The sequence below is a fragment of the Trachypithecus francoisi genome, unplaced genomic scaffold (genome assembly GCF_009764315.1).
Source record: "Trachypithecus francoisi isolate TF-2019V2 unplaced genomic scaffold, Tfra_2.0 Lachesis_group12, whole genome shotgun sequence".
Lineage (NCBI taxonomy): Eukaryota > Metazoa > Chordata > Mammalia > Primates > Cercopithecidae > Trachypithecus > Trachypithecus francoisi.
In genome coordinates this window covers 71,941,755-71,960,529 of record NW_022681457.1, presented here as the reverse complement: position 1 = coordinate 71,960,529, position 18,775 = coordinate 71,941,755, and the positions used below count along the sequence as shown (strand labels likewise).

The 18,775-nt window shown below is 38.7% G+C and overlaps 1 protein-coding gene across 10 annotated transcripts in view; it reads right to left on the bottom strand.

Annotated features, from left to right (window-relative positions):
- Positions 1-5,276: 5,276 nt before the first annotated feature.
- Positions 5,277-18,775, bottom strand: part of TUT4 (terminal uridylyl transferase 4) — a 132,552-nt gene continuing 119,053 nt past the window's right edge. For 3 of the 10 annotated variants that reach the window (XM_033226354.1, XM_033226361.1, XM_033226362.1), the window contains 5 exons: positions 17,921-18,144; positions 17,142-17,242; positions 12,814-13,261; positions 7,192-7,350; positions 5,283-5,917 (listed from right to left, as the gene is read on the bottom strand). In XM_033226354.1, coding sequence (XP_033082245.1) covers positions 5,829-5,917; positions 7,192-7,350; positions 12,814-13,261; positions 17,142-17,242; positions 17,921-18,144 — 1,021 coding nt within the window. In that variant the 3' untranslated portion in view covers positions 5,283-5,828. The other 7 variants (XM_033226358.1, XM_033226360.1, XM_033226359.1 and 4 more) reach the window with 7 other exon arrangements.

The following is an 18,775-nucleotide window of genomic DNA, read 5'->3' as shown; positions in this document are numbered from 1 at the left end:
TTTGAGCTTTCATATTCTTCAGTGATTCATAATACCTGAGTTGATAAAAGTGGTCTTAAAGAGCTCTTACGGTTTCTGATACAACTACATAGGACTACCTTTTAGGATTAAATATAAGCATCTCTATGTAAATGTATTACAGTGTCCTAGCAGTTATTTCTTTTTTTTTTTTTTTTTTTTTTTGAGACGGAGTCTTGCTCTGCCGCCCAGGCTGGAGTGCAGTGGCCGGCTCTCAGCTCACTGCAAGCTCCGCCTCCCGGGTTCACGCCATTCTCCTGTCTCAGCCTCCCGAGTAGCTGGGACTACAGGCGCCCGCCTCGTCGCCCGGCTAGTTTTTTGTATTTTTAGTAGAGACGGGGTTTCGCCGTATTAGCCAGGATGGTCTCGATCTCCTGACCTCGTGATCCGCCCGTCTCGGCCTCCCAAAGTGCTGGGATTACAGGCTTGAGCCACCGCGCCCGGCCTAGCAGTTATTTCTTTATGAAAGTGATCTAGGTAGAAAGAAATGTCTTCTGGCTAAATGACCCATGGACCAACCAAGCTGTCATCCAGTACACTCTTAAAATAAAACTTTATCTTAAAAAATGTTTTAAGTAAAAATAAACCCACACACAAAGCCCAACAAACTTTAGTAATAAACCTCCCTAAACAAACATTAAATAAAACATACTTGTTTAGACATATGGTAAAATGTAGACCAAAACAGGTATCACAGCCAACCAACAGCAGGAAGGAGAATATCCCTATTCTTTAATTAGAAGAAGGAGGTAAGAGGAAGGCATGCTGAATGTCTGTAGGTATCGTTTTGATAAAATTACACAAGAGATGGAGCTTAAGGACAAACCTTGCTGTAAGGCTCTTTCTGTCATCTACGTGCTTGCCTATGGATGAAGCATTTTAAACTTTTTGACTACAGCATACATTTTAAAAACGTATTTTACATCTTATCTCTGTACACACGTATCTATATTCTGTACTGAGACAAATTTCAGGAAAGAATACTTACTATGCAAAGTGAATTCTGGTACTTCCTACTTGATAACAGTTTTTAATACTGGATGCAAACCACTTAATCGATTTCACTTCCAATAATTTGAAATACACTGCCTTAAAAGCTTTGCCCTAGGGCACAATCGCCTTTTAATACTAAGAAATTAAGGGAGATGTGTTCCAAGGGGCAAAAGAAATAATGGATTTTTGGCCAGGCGCAGCAGCTCACGCCTATAATCTCAGCACACTGGGAGGCCAAGGAGGGCAGATCACCTGAGGTCGGGAGTTTGAGACCAGCCTGGCCAATGTGGAGAAATTGTCTCTACTAAAAAATACAAAATTTAGCCAGGCATGGTGGCACATGCCTGTAATCCCAGCTACTCAGGAGGCTAAGGCAGGAGGATCGCTTGAACCCAGGTGGTGGAGGTCGCGGTGAGCTGAGATCGTGCCATTGCACTTCAGCCTGGGCAAAAAGAGCGAAACTCCATCTCAAAAAAAAAAAAAAAAAAAAGAATAGGTTTGGTGAGAGGGTTCCAATATAACAACCCAACTTAAAGCTCATTCCTCTAACCTCTTCTGTTATTCTTCAGTAGAGAAGAAATCACAGATTGCCTACTCCCTCAGAAAGTTTAATATGACAAATTCTCCACACATTCAAAAAAGATAGCAGACATGAACTTTTAAACAAGCACAGAGGTTCAAAAGAGATGGAAAATAAGATTGGTGGAGTTTCAAGGCCTTACTAGAAACCACAAAACATAAAACAGCACAGAGAAAATAGGCTGGAGGAAATAAAAAATGGAAAAGAGAAATACATAGAATAAAATATTCTGATGGTTTAAAAAGAATCGGCCGGGCGCAATGGCTCACGCCTGTAATCCCAGCATTTTGGGAGGCCAAGGCGGGTGGATCACGAGGTCAGGAGATCGAGACCATCCTGGCTAACACGATGAAACCCCGCCTCTACTAAAAATACCAAAAAACTAGCCGGGCGTGGTGGTGGGCTGAGGCAAGAGAATGGCGGGAACCCGGGAGGTGGAGCTTGCAGTGAGCTGAGATGACATCTCTGCACTCCAGCCTAGGCAACAGAGCGAGACTCCGTCTCAAAAAATAAAAAGAATTAACTGGGGTCAGGATGGTCTCAGATCCTGTAACAAGAAGGCAATGAAGCAAAAGGCTCTAAAGATTTAAGAAAAAGCATGCCAGAAATTTTACACTTTGCCAAAGTTGTCTTAAAATACAAAGGCTATAGATGTTCTCAAATTTGTAAAAACTTGAAAGTACAAATCATGAGCCTTTGAGGAAAAAACTGCCCAATAATGAAATTCAACTAAAGAAGAAATGAATCAAATTAAGGACTTAGGAACAAAGAATCAGTAAAAGGAGTGTTAGTAAACACTTCCGAAACTTTAAAAATAATGGGCAGTGATTATAAAGTCAAAATTAAATATTACGAATACTGTCTATATAGAAATAAGTAGAGTGCTGGTTTCATCTTTCACAGCAGGAATCACATACAGTCTCTAATTAAAACATACATGAAGCTAGAAAAAAAATAGCCTCTTTATTGTTTTCCATAATTGTCCTTAATTTTAGGAGGAATCTTACAAGACTAGATTCTCTCGTGGGAAAAGTGTTTTTAAATTGAGCATTTTTTCAGTTTCACACTTGTTTTTCTTTTGTTAATTTGCTGTATTTATTAAATATAGCATATGAGCCCACTTTTGTAAAACTATTTGTATATATGTGCCTATGTGACTAAGAGAGATGGTTGGAATGAATGAAGTTCACCAGATAGTACTTCTGTCTGGCTGATGAACTTTTGAGTGATTTTTAAACTTTGTACTTTTATATAATGCTTATTTTCTTTTTACAATAAACATGTTAATTTCTACAAGGAAGAAATGAGTTGCTGGGAGTTGAAAACTTTTTTATAAGCATACCAACACATTTTACATATTGTTTGCTGGAACTACAAACGGATAACCACTTTTATGAAGGGCAATTTGGCAATATGTAGCAATGTACAGGAACTTTAGAACTTTTGATCCTTTTACCCAGTGATCCCACTTACGGAATTCACCCTAATAATTACATGTACACACAAATAGCTTTATCCCATCATCATTTTACACATTATATATATATATATGTTTATATGAGAATAACTAGAAACAGCAAAAATGTCCATCTGTACGGAATATAAACAAATATATTACACAGTACATATTTATATTTTCAATAATCCCAATGTCAAGGGAAAATACGAATCCCCATGTTATTAAACAGAATATTTCAAAACAATTTGGTCTGAAATGTGTGTGTTCTCCCTGTGTAAGATTGATAATTTTCTACTTAACGGCTCTACAATGAATCTGAACTCATAATCTACTTTGCAGACTTAAAATCTGAACTTCTACTGTATCAATTTTAAACTACATTCTGTTTTTCGACAGAACAGTTTTGCCAATTATTGAACACTGGCAGTTACTGAAGGAGGGGCAGATGAGATGCTGAAAACTAGTATCTGTAACACTATCATATAAGTAAAACCTAGGCTATTGGTTAATAGCTTTTGCCAAGTGGTGTTATACTGCCTTCCTTAAGGAAGAAAGGCTGAAGGGTAGGGGCATTCTGTTATTGGAAGTTGTTTTATTTTTAATGAATATTTCAAATACAATCCTCCCCTTGGTATCTGGTGGGGGATTGGTTCCAGGACCTCCCACAGATATACCAAAATCCAAGGATGCTCAAGTCCCTGATATAAAATAGTGTAGTCTTCGCATATAACCTATGCATATCCTCCTTTATACTTTAAATCATTTCTAGATTACATATAATGCCTCATACAATGGAAATTCTGTGGGAAAAGGTGTTATACTGTATTGTTTAGGAAATAATAACAAACTGTACAAGTTCAGTACAGACACAATTTTTTTAAATATCTGCAATCCGTGGTTGGTTGAATCCATAGATGCAAAACCCATGGATATGGAGGGCCTACGATACGTACAAAAGTAAAGAGAATAATAAACACCACTGTATACATCATTACCTGTTCTCCAAGATGTGGAAGGACACGAAGTACCGAATGTTAATTTAAATCTTGAATGCTCCAAGTCATTTTAACATAAATGCATAGTTGGGTCAGGTATCTTGTTAACAAATGATTTAAATCCACCACTTAATAGGATTCTGAAGGATGCTGACGCTTTAATAAGAAAAAATATTAAATATACCTGACTTTAACTCAGGGCTGTAAATACAGCACAAATACCCTCAATCTCCTGCAATAGGTTTCAAGTGTCTTCCATGTTGCAAAATATGGAAAGGGCCCAAGCAGTCTCCTATTTTAAAGTAGTATGTATCAGAGGAAGCACAGCAAAGATAGCCCATTGTCCTTACATTTTTATCTACTTATTCTGCACATTTCCAAATAGATCTATAGCATCATTTAGCCTAAAATCCCAGGCAACTGGACACGCTAATTAAGGGGTTAGAGAAAATTACCTCACCTCACTGCTAAAACAGCTGAAACATTATACCACCACCAACTCGAGTCTGAATTCCAATACCCAATAATAATAAATTCCAAATACTACTGGTAAATAATTATCACCTTGGCAAGTGTGCTTTCCAGGTAGAAGTATAGGATTCAAAATGAATAGAGTCTGGGCTGGGTACGGTGGCTCAACGCCTGCAATCCCAGCACTTTGGGAGGCCAAGACAGGTGACCAGCTGGACCAACGTGGTAAAACCTCGTCTCTCCCAAAAATACAAAAATTAGCCAAGTGTGGTGGCGCATGCCTGTAATCTCAGCTACTCAGGAGGCTGAGGCAGGAGAATCGCTCAAACCCGGAAGGCAGAGGTTGCTGTGAGCCGAGATCCCACTACTGAGCTGCAGCCTGGGCGACAGAGACAGCTTCTGTCTCAAAGAAAACAACAAAAAAGTTATCTTCCCTCCACTCTAATTGCCAATATTAGTCTCAGTGTTTTAAAACTCTCTTTCCAAATACTTTTCAATTCAGACTCCAGCATGTAAATTTGCTTTTTGGAATTTACTGCTTTGCATTTCAGTTTTTATTTTCAAAGATAAATGTAAATGGCTTCTGCTTCTATCAACTTCATAATGGGTGTTGTGAACATTCAACCAAATAAAAGACATGAAATGATACTTGAATCTCTAAAACTAAAATCTGTGAGTTAGAATGCTCTATTCATTGAAATTAAAATAAATATCGTTACATAATATTTCCATCATCTATACAACAGATGAATTAACCAAATTTAACTCTTGTCAAAAAGATTTATTAACTTAAAATAGAAGTACTTCAAATACAGACAAAATCAACTTTCCGTTCAAGTTTGAATGTTCAATATACAAGTATGGAAAAGAAAAAAAAATCTGAATCTTCATGTTGTAATTTTATTTTATTTTTTTACCTTTTAAAAAGTTTTTGGCACTACAAGGTTCTGTAAAGAATAGAAGTGACAAATTTAAAACACATGAAATTCTTTCCTAACTCTTAAGAACAATATATAAAGTCTGAAGCAACCAAAGTATGAATACAGCTAATAGAAAATAAAGAATGTAATTTTTTAAATTCTCTCTTTATACAATTCATCAAGGTTAAACAAAACATAAAATTCCCTTAAAAATAGGGTAATAAAATAGATGAAATTTGTATCACTCAATTTGGTGATACTAGTAAAAACTATAGTTCATATTTATATACAAATAATACAGTCTGTAAAAACAGTCTTAGAATTTAAATAAGCTATCTAAACGTGTTAAAATTTTAAATCAGGACCTGATTTGTTTTGCTTTCCATTAAATGTCACTTTTTCTGCTGAATGTAACTGACATTGAGGTACGGATACCCTTGAGACAGCAGGATTGGCTGGTTGCTGTGCATCGGTAGACCAGCTGAAAGAAAATGGACTCGCATTACTCCGACACGTTTCCTCTTGGTGGGTGGGGACAACGCTCTCTACACCGACGGGTGGCACATCTGTCTGTTGGATACAACACAGACAGGAAACTGAAAGGCTTGTGCCTGTTTATCTGACAACACCTTAGAATTAATTTGTAGTTAGCTTTCTTTTTTTTTCTATTTATATAATAGGAGGAGATAAAGCATGCTGCAAAACATTTGAGAGAGTGGGGAGAAAAAGGAAGAAGGGAAGGAAATATCTGTATGTGAAAAAAAGGAGAGGACACGGAAGACAGAGAGGAGGAATCAAAGGGGAAAAACCCACTAGAGAAGAGGTGCAGACCTCTCCCCTCCTAAAAGGGCTTATGACTAATAATAACTTCCTTCAGTCCCAGTTCTTTGCTCAAGAGAAGAGCTCAACCACAGTCAAGGCTCTGCCACTCTATAATACAGGGATGCCCCAGCAGTATATGGCCAGACTCAGACAATGCCCATAAGAACAAATACCTCTGAGGCAAGTAGGTTAGATAAAATGCTCCAAGTTTCTAGGAATTCTTAGTTTACAATATTCATTACCCAGTGAAAGCCACTATTAGTACTATAATAGCACCAGCAGAACATAATAAATTTTAATGTCATTCAAGTCCTACGTTTACTAAACAAATCTGATTATGTCTTCGTTCCACTAAAAACCTTTCATTAGATCCCCATTGCTCAGTAAACCAAGTCCAAACTCCATAATATGGTCTAAGCCTACCCTGTCTAGCCTTCTTTTATCACCATCTTTCCCATATACCTGTGTCCTCTAGCCCTAATATTTTCTCTTTTTCATTATGCCAGGCAAAACTCAGCGACTACATATATTAATCCCTCAGCTAAGCATACTCCTCCTCCTCTCTCATCTCTAGGCAAAAAATAATCCTGCATCTCTTTCAAGATCTAGCTCAACTGTCAAAATCTTGTGATGTAATGATCTCTTAAATCCACATCCTGTTTGGATTTGCTAGGGTAATGTTAACTGATTCATCTGAACTCCTTTTCTATTTAACATGTCTGGCTTTCCTAATAAAATGTGCATCAAGTAATGGAGATTTTGTTTTACTCTTGCTTGAGCAACAAGCACCTAGCACTATCTGACACACAGTATGATCTCTCAGTAAATGTTTACTGAATTCATGAATTTTCACTCCCAGATCCTGGCCTTCACTAAGGCTCTCTATCCCAGAAACCCACCCAAGCCTGTTAACTAATTTGTGTGCCATGGTACCTTGAGTATAGAAAGGTTTGTTGGGCTGAAATCGGGCATTTCCCTGATGCATGAAGTTCTGATGCAAACCATAAGGCCACGAAGCTGGGACAAGGGGGAAATGGGGACGCGGTGCATGTTCCCAAGGAATTGGAGGAGTCAGTCCTCGGAAGCCTGGCTCTGCATTTCAACAACAAGGGAAAAAGACATTTAAAAACATTAGTTCACTCACTGAAATATCCCTTCATTCCACAAAGATATATTTAGTACCTACCATTGGCTAAGAACTATGCTAAATGCAGAGAATACCAAACAAATTTTTTTAAAGAACAGAGCATAGGTATTTGCTCAAATTAGTCATGAGAGACATACAAGAAGATATATATACACACACACACACACACACAACAATACGTAATAATTGCTAGTAGAACAGGCAAAATGTTCTGAAGAGAGGGCTAACCCAGTCTTTGAAGGTTAGAGACAATCTTCCTAAGATGAATGACTAATTTGAGTTTTAAAAAACAAGGAAAAATTTAGGCAAAATAGGGAGGGGGTGAAGGGCATTTTAGAGAAAAGGAGTATCATGTACAAAAGCATGAAAGCAGGAATGCACATCGAGTTTGGGGAACTGCAGAACAATCTGCAATATAGAGACAGGAGTGATGGAGGAAGTGGTAAGAGAAAAGGCGGGACAGGTAGGTGGGGATATACATTTCAAAAAACCTTAGTACATCATGCAAAGGAACTTAAGATTTTATCCTAAAGACAACGCAAACTATCCCAGAATCAATTATATCTTGGCCTGGAAGGAGATCCTATTAGAAGCTTGAGGCATTGTGGCATAATGGTTGAGAACTTGGGCTTTGAGGTCAAACAGGTTTAAGCTCAAAACTCATTTCCTAAAACTACTAAGGTTCCATTTTGAACCTCAGATTGTTATGAGGTTTAAACTGGATAACCAAAAGAAAGTAGCTTGCACAAGAGCTAGCGTATAGGTAAGGTACTCAAAAAATGTAAGTCCTATTCTTTTTATGGCTAACTATCCCCCCAAATCTTTCTATTTCCCTTTCAAATGTATCTTTAAGTACATTTTTTGAAGTGCAGTACCCAGTTTATATTCTGGATCATTTCTGGTGGCTTTTCTCATTCAGAGTCACTATATGCTAGGGAATAAAAGGGAATAACTGCTCTTATTCACTAAACTTTCCTAGCAGGAACTCAAATGAGGAAGTATGGGATAGGAAAGAGTAGGCAGCAAAAAACCTAAAGCCCTTGTGAACTGCATTCTTGTAAGCTGAATCTTCTCAGGAGGTGAGCTAGTTGACTGTGAATTCATAAAGCCAAGCTACAACTAAGGGCTGAAGCCGAAGGGCTCAGGGTGTACAAAAATAAATTAAACCAGTATGTTCAGAATTAGGTCATAACCAAATGAGAAATGATGTTTTAACATAAAAGGGTATTTTCAAAAGATATATTCCAATTCCCTTCACCTGTTTTTCATAACCCAAAATTTCCATAAAATGAGTAATACGATCTCATTAAATATAATTTCAAAAAAGGGGGAAAAAAACATATAATAATCTCCTTCTCTGATACAACTATGATTATTATTTTAATATATTTCCATTCAGTCCTTCCACTTTTAACACAGTGTAACTGTAGCTGTAATATCAATTATGAATTGGGTATCTATACAATGAATAGTAAGTAAAGTTTATTAGATAATAATACTATATAACAGGAATAATGTATCTAATATGGCAGGTTACTAAAAAGAAAACTAAACTACTAATAGAGAGAAAATGACAGACAAAAAACAATTTTTTGCTTCTAGAAGTTCAGTTTAATGGGTTATGCAGATGAGTAAACAGACAATTTCAGCAGAGTAAGACAAATGTTATGATATGGATATTAAGAAAATAAGGAGAACTTCCTGAAGAAAGTGATCTAAATTTAAAAATGGAAGATGAGTGAGTTAGCCAAGCTTTGAGGCAGCACAGAAGAAGGTGCGAGTGAGCAGCAGAGGTAACGGAGAGGACATTCCAAGCAGAAGGAACAACTTAAGCAACCAGGAGTAAGACACAGTACAGTATGTTTGTGGGACATTAATTAGTTCATTGTGACTAAAACATTGAGAACAACAAGTGGCAAGGGGATGGAAGACTTGAAGTTATAAAAACGGAGCAGATACATCAAAGGGCAAAACACTGGGTCTGTATGTCTTCATGGTTCTATAACTCAGTGACTATCACAATGCATGTCATGGCATATACACAATAAACATGCTGAATGATATAGCAGAAGGACCATGTATGCCATATATCCTTTGATCTTAGAAATCTAATTAAGTTACCATATTCTGGTACTTTTGCTCAACAAAACACCTTACTTGCTTTGTTCCAAAAGAAGCTGGAGATAGCAAAATAATGGATACTGGCAACAATTATCAATGGCAGCTAAGACTATTAAGTAAAAATTAATGATGAACTTCATAATGGATAACGGCTGATAAAACCTAACTCACAGATCAATCTTAAGTCACTAAAATAGTAACAACCGACAGTAAGTTCCTTCTGAAGTGAGGAAACTGGAAATATATGGGACCCACCAAGCAGCATTCTTACCAAGAGAAAGAGCCTGAATCTAATCCAGTCTCTGAATCTAAATCCCAGTTTACAGGAAATACAGGGACAGAGGTACACATTAAAAGATGCCACAAAGACATAATCAGCCAACTCCAGAATATGGGAAATTCTATAGTGCCTTCAAAAAATAGTTAATATTGGGGAAAAAAAAATAGAAGCAGCAACTGTTATAAAGGACAGTTAAGAGATATAAAACTCAAATACACAGTTTGAATTTTGATTCAAATAAATCAATAACAGGAATACTTTTTTAGGCTGGGCACAGTGGCTCACGGCTATAAACCCAGCACTTTGGGAGGCCGAGGCAGGCGGATCATGAGGTCAAGAGATTAAGACCAGCCTGGCCAACATGGTGAATGAAACCGTCTCTACTAAAAATACAAAAATTAGGGCCCGGCGTGGTGAGGCAGGCAGATCACTTGAGGTCAGGAGTTCGAGACCAGCTTAACCTAGTGAAACCCGTCTCTACTAAAATACAAAAATTAGCCGGGCATGGTGGCAGGCACCTGTAGTCCCAGCTACTTGGGAGGCTGAGGCAGGAGAATCGCTTGAACCCAGGAGGCAGAGGTTGCAGTGACCTGACATTGTGCCACTGCATTCCAGCCTGGGTGACACAGCAAGACTCCCTCTCAAAAAAAAACAAAAAAAGAGTCAGGCACAGTGGCATGCACCTGTAGTCTCAGCTATTCGGGAGGCTGAGGCAGGAGAATCGCTTGAACCCAGAAGGTGGAGGTTGCAGTGAGCTGAGATTGTACCACTGCACTCCAGCCTGGCGACAGAGCGAGACTGTCTCAATAAACTATATACCTTTTTAGAGAAACAGGAAAAAATGAACAAGGACTGGGTATTAGATGATACTAGCTATGGTAATGATCTCATGATTCTTTTTTTTTTTTTTTTTTGAGACGGAGTTTCACTCTGTCACCCAGGCTGCGGTGCAGTGGCCGGATCTCAGCTCACTGCAAGCTCCGCCTCTTGGGTTTACGCCATTCTCCTGCCTCAGCCTCCCGAGTAGCTGGGACTACAGGCGCCCGCCACCTCGCCCGGCTAGTTTTTTGTATTTTTCAGTAGAGATGGGGTTTCATCGTGTTAGCCACCGTCTTGGCCTCCCAAAGTGCTGGGATTACTGGCTTGAGCTACTGCGCCTGGCCTGATTTTTTTTAAGTGATACAACTCAAGTTAAAAAGCAAATTTGATCCAATGTCTGAGATTTGATCAGTCAAGTCAAAAAAAATTTGTAATGGTTAGGAGGAGTCAGATAAAAAAATAGTAAATTATTGGTAACTGTCAAAGTTGGTTAATAGGGAGGGGGGTACATTATATGCTTTACTCTCTTTTGTGTATGTTTCAAAATTTCCATAATAGTTCTTAAGATAAAAATAATTATCACTAAAAAGTTAGGCATAAGTCAGGCACAGTGGTGTGTGCCTGTGGTCCCACAGCTACTCAGGAGGCTGAGGCAGGAGAAGCACTTGAGCCCAGGAGTTTAAGGTTGTAGTGTGCTAGATTGGTCTGTGAATAGCCACTGCACTCCAACCTGGACAACACTTTGAGACCATATATATTTAGAGACATATGAATATATATATATTTTTGGAGTCTCACTCTGTCACCCAGGCTGGAATGCAATGGCATGATCTCAACTCACTGCAACCTCTGTGTCCCTGGGTTCAAGCGATTCTCCCACCTCAGCCTCCTGAGTAGCTGGGATTACTGGCGTATATCACCACACCTGGCTAGTTTTTGTATTTTTAGTAGAGACAAGAGTTTTGCCATGTTGGCCAGGCTGGTCTTAAACTCCTGGCCTCAAGTGATCTGCCCACCTCAGCCTCCCAAAGTTCTGGGATTATAGGTGTAAGCCACCGTGCCAGCCTGTGTGTATATGTGTAAGTGTGTATAAGTATTTATATGTATATGCACGTGTGTGCGTGTGTGTATATATATGTATACCTTAAAGCTGGATATAAAACTAGATTTACAGCACGTATCAACTATTTTCTTAAATAGGCAATTAAAAAAAAATGACTGAATGGTAATACACCAAAATATTCTTTAGTATTTATGTCTAGGAATTGAGACAGATGATTTATTTCTCAAATACTCTATAATGAACATGTATTACTTAGATATCAGAAAAAAAAACTATTTTTTAAATGCTATTAATACTTTTTTCTTTTTTAAAGAATTGTTCCTTACTGAGAAGTAATAGTGTCTAGGGTGCATGGCAGCAGTTTTGAACAAAGAAATGAGTTTAAGTCTTGGACCTACCATTATTATTAATTTTTTTGGTTTCCTTGGTCTTTTTTTTGAGACACTTCTGCTCTGTTGCCCAGGCTGGAGTGCAATGGCGCAATCTCGGCTCACTGCACCCTCCGCCTCCTGGATCAAGTGATTCTCCTGCCTCAGCCTCCCACATAGTTGGGATTATAGGCGCCCACCACCATGCCCAGGTAATTTTTGTATTTTTACTACAGATAGGGTTTCACCATGTTGGCCAGGCTTGTCTCAAACTCCTGACTTCAGGTAATCCACCTGCCTCAGCCTCCCAAAGTGCTGGGATTACAGGCGTGAGCCACCATGCCAGGCCAACCTACCATTATTAACCATAACAGTAAGACAGTTAAGTTACTTAACTCTCCAATTTCATCAACTGTATAATAAATAATACACCAAACAGGGTGGCAGTGAAAATTTTTAAAAATACTAAAATAACAGCTAACATTTACGTGTGTTACACCTCATTTAACATTTACAACATCCCTGTGAGTTAGATGGCCTATTTTACAGATGAAACCAATGCACAAAGAGATTAAGTAATTGCCCACACTACATAATAAACGGCAGGGCCAGGATTCAAATCCAGGCAGTCTGAATCCAGAGTCCATATTCTTAATCTTTATCTAATCCTGTACTGTCCCTCCACAAATACTGCTTTCCTTCTTTTTCCTCACATTATTTCTACAGACAGATACAAAAGAAGAAAAGGAAGGATTACCTGAATTCCCCACGGCACCGTTGTTCACCAGGGAATTCGGAGCCACAGTACGGGGCCAGTGTCCATCGTGAGACGTGTTAGGGATTGCCACAGGTCTGGCAGCAGGCTGTGCAAAGATGATGCTGGGATCATTCAGGCCAATATTGCTGGGGGCACTGCCTGGTGCAGAGTGGATCACTGGGCCATGGATGGGCCAGGACGGGGCAGGGATCTGGAGAGGGTGCATTGGCAACAATCCCATATTGTGCATGGGGGAATACTGAGCTGGTGGTGACTGGGGAAAGTTATACAGTGGCATCTGGACCTGATGGGGAGGTTGGGCTCCCTGCTGAGGTGGGCCAAGCTTAGGCTGGGATCCTGGCTGAGATGAAGGCTGGGTAATAGCAGCTGACTGGGAAGAGTTCTGTGGAAATGGCTGAGGCTGAGGAGAATAAGATGGTGATTCAGACTGCAGAAAAAACCACACACACATTTTAAAATTAATTTATAAACATCTTAATTTTATAAAAGTAGAGATAAAATACAAAATTAAAAACTTTATAGAACAGAACTTTATGATGTATATCATAACAAATAATGAGTTTTTCCCAAGGTACTCAAACCCCCTTCTCAAGTAGGTAGTGCCTCATAAATCTTTTTATTGTCCAAAGAAAAGAGAACCCAGACACAGTTCCCACCATGCAGAACACATACTTCCCACTGCAAACTCAAGACTTCCATCTAAATATCTCATAGTCACTTTCATTCAGTCCCTCAACAAGTATTTACTGTGTCAATTATGTACTGAGTATTGTTCTAGGTAATAAAAATGTAAAACCAACAAGTATGCCCTGATTGAACTCAATGTTTAAGGGGGTAAGGAGGGGAACAGATAAAGATTACCTAAGCAATCACAATAAGTATAATGAGTATTATGATAAAGAATGTATAGTCTACAGCTGTCCCTCAGGATATACAGGGGATTTGTTCCAGGACCCCCACAATCCTCCTGTACTCAAGTCCCACAGTCAGCCCTACAGAACCCATATATACAAAAAGTTGGATCTCTGAATACCTGGGTTTTGCATCCTGGGAATACTGTATTTTCCAACCACAATCTGTTGGAAAAAATTTATGTAGAAGTAGACCCACGCAGTTCAAACCTGTTTTGTTCAAGGGTCAACTATATAATGAAATCCCAGAGCAGAACACCTAAAGCCACTTTGGGAGAAGGGGAGAAGAGAAATCAAAGAAAGCTTCCCAGAAAAAGTGACCTTTTAGCTGAGACTCAGGGTAAATAGAAATCAGTCTGATACAAGAAGGGAGAGACAAGGGGAGAGGAAGAGTGTTCAATATGATTGAAGGTCTAGAGGTATGAAAATACATGGCTTTTTAAAGTAATTGGAATCTGAAAGAAGTTTAATATTACTGGAGTATAATGGCAGGGAATGGCTGAGGCTGAAGAGCTAAATAGGGGCAAGACAACGAAGTGTCTTACAAGCCTTGTAATTTAGACTATATCCTATGTGCAGTGGTAAAGCACTGAAGGGTTTTAAACAGGTAAGGAATATGATCAATCTGAACTTTAGAAAGATTATTCTGGTTTAATGAGAATAAAATAGAGAATTTTTCTTTTTTTTTAAGGCTGATGAGAGAACAGGAACAGTGGCTCAAGACTGTAATCCTAGCACTTTTGGAGGCTGAGGCAGGCAGATCACTTGAGCTCAGGAGTTTGAGACCTGCCTGGGCAACATGTCGAAATCCTATCTTTACAAGAAATACAAAAATTAGCCAAGTGTGGTGGTGCATGCTTGTAGTCCCAGCTACTCTGGAGGTTGACATGGGAGAATCACCTGAGCCTGGGAGGTCGAGACTGCAGTGAGCTGTGATTGTGCCACTGCACTCCAGTCTGGGCAATAGAGCAAGACCCTGTCTCACAACTGAATGAATGAATAAATAGGTAAAAATTAAAAGGCTGTTGAGACTGATTAGGAGGCTGCTATAATAAAGCAGTCCTGAGATGGTAGTAGCCTAGGCTAAGGAAATATAAACAGGGATAGAGGGAAGCAAATGGCTGTGAGACACTTTTTTTTTGAGACAGTCTCACTGTGTTGCCCAGGCTGGAGTGCAGTGGTGTAATCTCCGCTCACTGCAATTACCACCTCCTGGGTTCAAGCGATTCTCCTGCCTGTCTCCCAACTAGCTGGGATGACAGGTTGCCTGCCACCACACCCAGCTAATTTTTTGTATTTTTAGCAGAGATGGAGTTTTACCATATTGGTCAGGCTGGTCTCAAACTCCTGACCTCAGGTGATCCGCCCACCTCAGTCTCCCAAAGTGCTGGGATTACAGGAGTGAGCCACCACACCTAGCTTTTTTAAAGGCAGAAACAACAGGACTTAGTGACTGAATACAGAGGTTGAAGGAGAGGGGAAAGTTTTGGAAATTAGACAGAAAATGGGATCATTCAACGAGATATAAAACACAGGAGGCAGCAGCAAGTCCTGGGGGTTGGAAGGAAAGATTAACTATATTTTAGACATGTTGCAGTGCTTTGTTAGACATAAGAGTAGCAGTGTCCATTAGACAGACTCTTTCTGAAAGCACAGGTGAGAGAAAAGTGACGACTAGCGGCATAAAATGAAAATTAGGACAGCACAGAAAAGTGGTTAGAGCATAAGTTTTGCTGACAGAGAGCCTGAGGGTTCACGTTCTGATTCCAAGTGTCTATTGAAGTCAGGCAAGGAACTTGAACCTCGGTTTCTTTACCTGTAAAGTATAATCAGAATTTGCCTTAGGTTTTTGAGAAGATTAACTGAACAATGCATGTGGAACATATAACCACCAAGTTCAAGATAGCAGAAACATTTCTGTAACAATGGAAGGATGATAAAGAAGCTTTTAAGATAGGAATGGGATCGAAGAAGAACGTACAGGGGTTTCAACTGAGGGTAATTTTTTAATAAAGCTAAAATAACAATGTTAAAAACTGTTAAAGTTTGGTAATGATACATAGAGATTTACTTTCTATACTTTTCTGTACTTTTGAAATATTTTATAATCATAAAGAATGAATGCACATATAAGCACATAGTTTACACTCAACAAATGTTAACTACATTAAATGTGATTATTGTTGTTTATGAAAGTATCAGGCACATAATAGGTATTCGAGTGTTTGAGATGAGGGTGGAAAATTTCCTAAATGTTTTCCAAAGATTCTCCCTAATACTCTTCAAATACTTGAAAGTTTTTTCTAAAACACAAATCACATTAGATTTAGCATGTTAAACAGTGAACGGATTTGATGCTAGAAAGACCTCGGTTTGATTTTTATACTCTCTTATTCTCAGTTTCCCAGTTTGTAAAATTTGATGATACTAATACCTACCACTTCACTTGGCCACTAGCAGGATTAAATTTGATAAGTGTAAAGCACTGAACATTATATCAGATTTAGAGTGTTATTTAGAGTAATTATTAAGAGGTACAAGGTGAATATAGATTTATACAAAGGTTAAGAGCAACTCAGCAAACTTAATATTAAACTTATGAGTCTGGGCTGGGCGCAACGGCTCACACCTGTAATCCCAGCACTGTGGGGAGCCGAGGCAGGTGGATCACCTGAGGTCAGGAGTTCAAGACCAGCCTGACCAATATGGTGAAATCCCATTCCTACTAAAAATACAAAAATTAGCCGGGCGTGGTAGCATTGCCTGTAGTCCAGCCACTCAGGAGACGGAGACAGAATTACGTGATCCCAGGGGTGAGGAGGTTGCAGTGAGCCAAGAATGTGCCACTGCACTCCAGCCTAGGCAACAGAATGAGACTCCCTCTTAAAGAAAAAATAGTAAAATAAACTTATGAGTCTAAATTCTCATTCAATACTGTTTTTTTACAGGGTGTATTTCACTAGGTATCCACAGGTCAAGCTACGAGAAGACAGAAGTTTCATGCAAGCAAAATGCCATGTATATATTGACCTAACAACACTAAATGCCTAAAACATCTCAATTTTTATGTCTATTTTTATTAATGGTACTGATATTTTTCCACGAAGCAAAGTCTGAAACCTCAAAGTCATTACCTTATTTTTAATCCATCTTATTAGGTAGTTATCATACAACTGAAGAGTAGGCTCATGTAAATTAAGTAGCTTCTCTGTAGACAGAAACCCAGATCTACATTATTCCAAAAGGAATGCTCATTCTACCTTATGTGCCTAGCAAGGACATATATACAAAGCACTATGTAATCTGGAAGATTGTATTTGCCAGTCTGAGAGAAAACACATTAAAGATATTGCTATCATTAGTCAAGACTAACACATTCACAGGCAGAGTACTTACACATTCTGAGGACTGTCTAGTCCTTATGGACTGATCACCCTGTTGCTGAGCTGAACCAGCCACCTGTTGAGCATTTACAAGGTTGCGGACCAGCTGGGCTGCTAAGAGAAGGCATCACAAAGAAAATCAACAGATAAGGAAAGTAGCAGAGAAATGACAATAAATAAACTCCCTTCTTATGTAAAAGAATCTCAAATATCTCTGCAATTCTATAAACTTAGACTTTTAAACCTTGAGTATATTAGTGAAGAACTTGTAGCAACTGAGCTACTTTCAAAAGCCATTTTTCAATCTAGCAGATCAAGAAAAAAAATACACTGATCCTAGAAACAAGAACAAATGTCATCTGCTTTTCTAAAGGAGACAATATATTTACTTCAGAAATACTTTATGGTTGGGTGCAGTGGCTCATATCTGTAATCCTAGTATTCTGGGAGGCTGAGGTGGGAGGATCACTTGAGTCCGGGAGGTCAAAGCTGCAGTGAGCTGTGATCATACCATTGCACTGCAGCCTGACTCGTCCCCAAAAAAAAAATAACCTCCAAAGAATACTTAAAGGGAGATAATTGAATATAACAGACTGTGGAGACTTTGATAATGAACTTACCCAAGTACTATTCAAAGTAAAAGCCTCATTGTCTAAATTTTATCTAAGAAATTGTAAGGTCCAAAATCATACAATTAGGTTTGCAATAGAGAGGAATTAGGGTCCTTCAGCATGCAAGCAACATAAATGACTTCGTTTCTACCAGAAACGATGTTTGGTCTTTTCTATTTACCTGCCACACTGCTATTCCTCTGACGGGCCAGCTTGACCTCTGGGCACTCCCTTCGTACATGTCCAGCATCTCCACATATAAAACATCTGAGGTCTCTGGGGTCTCTAAAGTCTCGAGTGTCGTGGAGGTCTCGGGGGTCAAGAACGTCTCGGGAATCTTTCTCTTCTTCATTCCCTTCCTTCTCTTCTTCACTGTCTTTCTTCTTTAGTCTAAACAGTAAACTGCTGATACCAATAATGCGGGGCTAGGGACTTGTAAATTAAGTGAGTCACAGAACAAACTAAACTATGCAGGACTCTCACGATAATAAAAGGACTAGCATGCCTATCACTTCATGCGTCTTTTTGAAGGCAAGGGAACAAACATTATGGCATACCTGCACCTTTGGCAGGAACTGGGTTTTCTAGTAGTTTTGTAAAACAACATTATATTAAATATTTTAAAATACCAAATTTTAAACCTTTAACAATCCTTAGAGGTTGATATTTATTATCTCTGGTTTCAAAAAGAAATTGAGGCTTAGAGAAGGTAAGTGTCTTGACTAAATTTAATAGTCAGTAAATAGCAGTGATGGAAACTGGAAGTTTGTTCTGTCTCAAAAGTTCCAAGTTTTTATATTAGTTTTACAAAAGAAAGAGATCTTCCTGACCTGCTACAGTATACAGAACCTGGGAGACTATAATTCACAGATATATTCTGAGGGAATATAGAAGATGTACATTCCCCAAGATCTGTGAGTATAGCTCACAGCATATATCTCAAGAATTCCATTAATTGTATTTTAATTATCAGTTTGCATGGCTGTGAGATCCTCAGCAAGAACCCAATGTCTTGGTCACTTTTATTTCTCCTAGA